A 2,500-nucleotide genomic window follows, 5' to 3' on the forward strand; every position below is an offset into this window, starting at 1 on the left:
CCTCCCTCCTTCCCTCTCTCCCTTCCTCCTTCCCTCTCTCCCTTCCTCCTTCCTTCCCTAACCCACTCCTTCCTTCCCTCCCTTCCCTCCCTCCCTCCCTTCCTCCCTCCCTCCCTCCCGTCCCCACCGCCTCATCTCTCACCCCTCTTCCCACTAACCCTCCCTCCCTCCCCCCCTTCCTAACACCTCATCCCTTTTCCCTTTAACCACAAACCCTTCCTCCCTCCCTCCCTCCCTTCCTCCCTCCCTCCCTCCTTCCCTCCCTCCCTCCTTCCCTCCCTTCCCTCCCTTCCCCACCACCTCACCCCTATGCCTTCTGCCCGCAGCTTCACGCCCCCCGGCCACGACTCCCTCTACGGCAGCCACGAGCCCTTGGGACCACCGGAAAGGACTTACAAGGTGGTGTTCGCCGGGGACGCTGCAGTAGGAAAATCGACCTTCATTGTGCGTCTGTGCACCGGCAATTTCATCAATAACATCGCTTCTACGCTCGGTATGTGGGTACCTGATACCACTCCCCCCCCCTCCCCTCTTCCCCCTCCTGGCCTCCCCCCGCCATCCTACCTTCCTCCCCCCCCCTCTCTCTGTTGCAACGTGTCTCGCTGCGTTCGTGATTCCTTTTTTTTTTTTTTTTTTTAGTTCACTTTAATGATATTTTAAAATTTCTTTCTGATTTTGTTTATTGCTTTGTTTGCTTTTTTTTTTGTTCATAATTTCATCATCATTGCTAAGAGCTTTTATTATTTATGATTATTATTATCATAATTATCATTATCATTATTATCATTATATTTATTATCAACGTCATTATTGTTATTATTATTATCATTATTATTATTATTATTATTATCATTTTCATTATTGTTATTATTAGAAGTTATATTGTTACTATTGTCAATATTATTATTATTATTATTATTATTATTACTATTATTATTATTGTTGTTGTTGTTGTTGTTATCAATATCGTTATTATTATCATTGTTATCATTATCACCATTAATATTTTCATTATCATCATTATCACTGTTTCCTTTCTATTATAACCTCTCTTCTCCGTCTATAAATATGCTCGATTCAGTCTACTAATTCCCACAGGATAGGTGGTTAGCAGAGGGGGGAGTGGGGGAACTGATGGCGGTATTTTTTGTTACATAATATATACATTTCCATATATATATATGTATGTATGTGTGTATATATATATATATATATATATATGTATATATGTATATGTATATGTATATACACACACAAGCACACACACACACACACACACACACACACACACACACACACACACACACACTCATATATATTTATATGTTTGTGTATATGTATAACACACACACACACACACACACACACACACACACACACACACACACACACACACACACACACACACACACACACATATATATATGTTGGATTAATAGCAAACCTGTATACAGGCACTGAAAGTGCTGTAAAGTGTGGTGGGGGCCTGTCGAGCTTCTTCCCTGTTAGTTTAGGCGTGAGGCAAGGCTATGTTCTTGCACCAACACTTTTCAACACTTGCATGGATTGGATACTGGGTAGAGCTACTGTCCAAAGTCACTGTGCAACAACTCTGGGCATTATCAAGGTTACAGACCTTGACTTTGCTGATGATGTTGCCATACTATCTGAATATCTGGAAACCCAAGTGTCGGCTTTTTGATGCATTTAGCAATGAAGCGAAACCCCTGGGGCTAGAGGTCTTCTGGACCAAGACCTAGATCCAGGATTTTGGGGGCCTACCAGGAGACCCTGTGCAGTCACAGAGAGTTTTATATACCTCGGTAGTGCAGTTCACGACTCTGGGCTGTCAGACCAGGAAGTCAGTAGACGGATTGGCCTGGTTTCGCAAACCAAACCACCACCACACGGATTGGCCTGGCAGCAGGGGTCATGAAGTCTCTTGACAAGAGTATTTGGAGATGCCGGTACCTGTGCAGAAGGACCAAGGTACGTGTCTTCAAGGGCCTGATACTGCTAGTTTTACTATATGGTAGTGAAACTTGGACGCTATCTTGTCCTTTGGAATCTCGTCTTGATGCCTTTTGTAACAGATCCTTGCGCCGGATCATGGGGTACAACCAACGGCTGCACCGTGAGATCGGTACAGGACCTGTTACTTGCACAATCCGTGGTCGCCAACTCAGGCTATACGGCCACTTTGCTCGATTCCCGCAGGATGACCTTGTCCACCAGGTTGTCTCTGTCCGAGACAACCCTGGGTGGAGGAGGCCTGTGGGACGACCGAGAAAGTCGTGGCTTGGGAAGATCGATTAAACCTGTCGTGAGGAACTAGAGATGGGCCGGGCCCCTGCCTGGCGGCTTGCCATGAGGGACCCTCGTAGGTGAAAACAAAGGTTGGATGCGGCTATGTGCCCCTGCCGGCGTTAGCTCACAAATGATATGATTCAGATGTATTCATATGTGTAGATATCATTTGCTCATTTAAATCTCTTTGTCA

At 45.2% G+C, this 2,500-nt stretch overlaps 1 protein-coding gene across 1 annotated transcript in view; it reads left to right on the forward strand.

Annotated features, from left to right (window-relative positions):
* The window catches only part of LOC125042423 (ras and EF-hand domain-containing protein homolog), a 54,765-nt gene that overhangs the window by 39,963 nt on the left and 12,302 nt on the right, over nt 1-2,500 (forward strand). Inside the window, exon 11 of the mRNA XM_047638054.1 lies at nt 327-493. Within this exon, the coding sequence (XP_047494010.1) occupies nt 327-493 (167 nt within the window). The remainder of the gene's footprint in view (nt 1-326; nt 494-2,500) is intronic.

Source organism: Penaeus chinensis, chromosome 32 (genome assembly GCF_019202785.1).
Source record: "Penaeus chinensis breed Huanghai No. 1 chromosome 32, ASM1920278v2, whole genome shotgun sequence".
Taxonomy (NCBI): domain Eukaryota; kingdom Metazoa; phylum Arthropoda; class Malacostraca; order Decapoda; family Penaeidae; genus Penaeus; species Penaeus chinensis.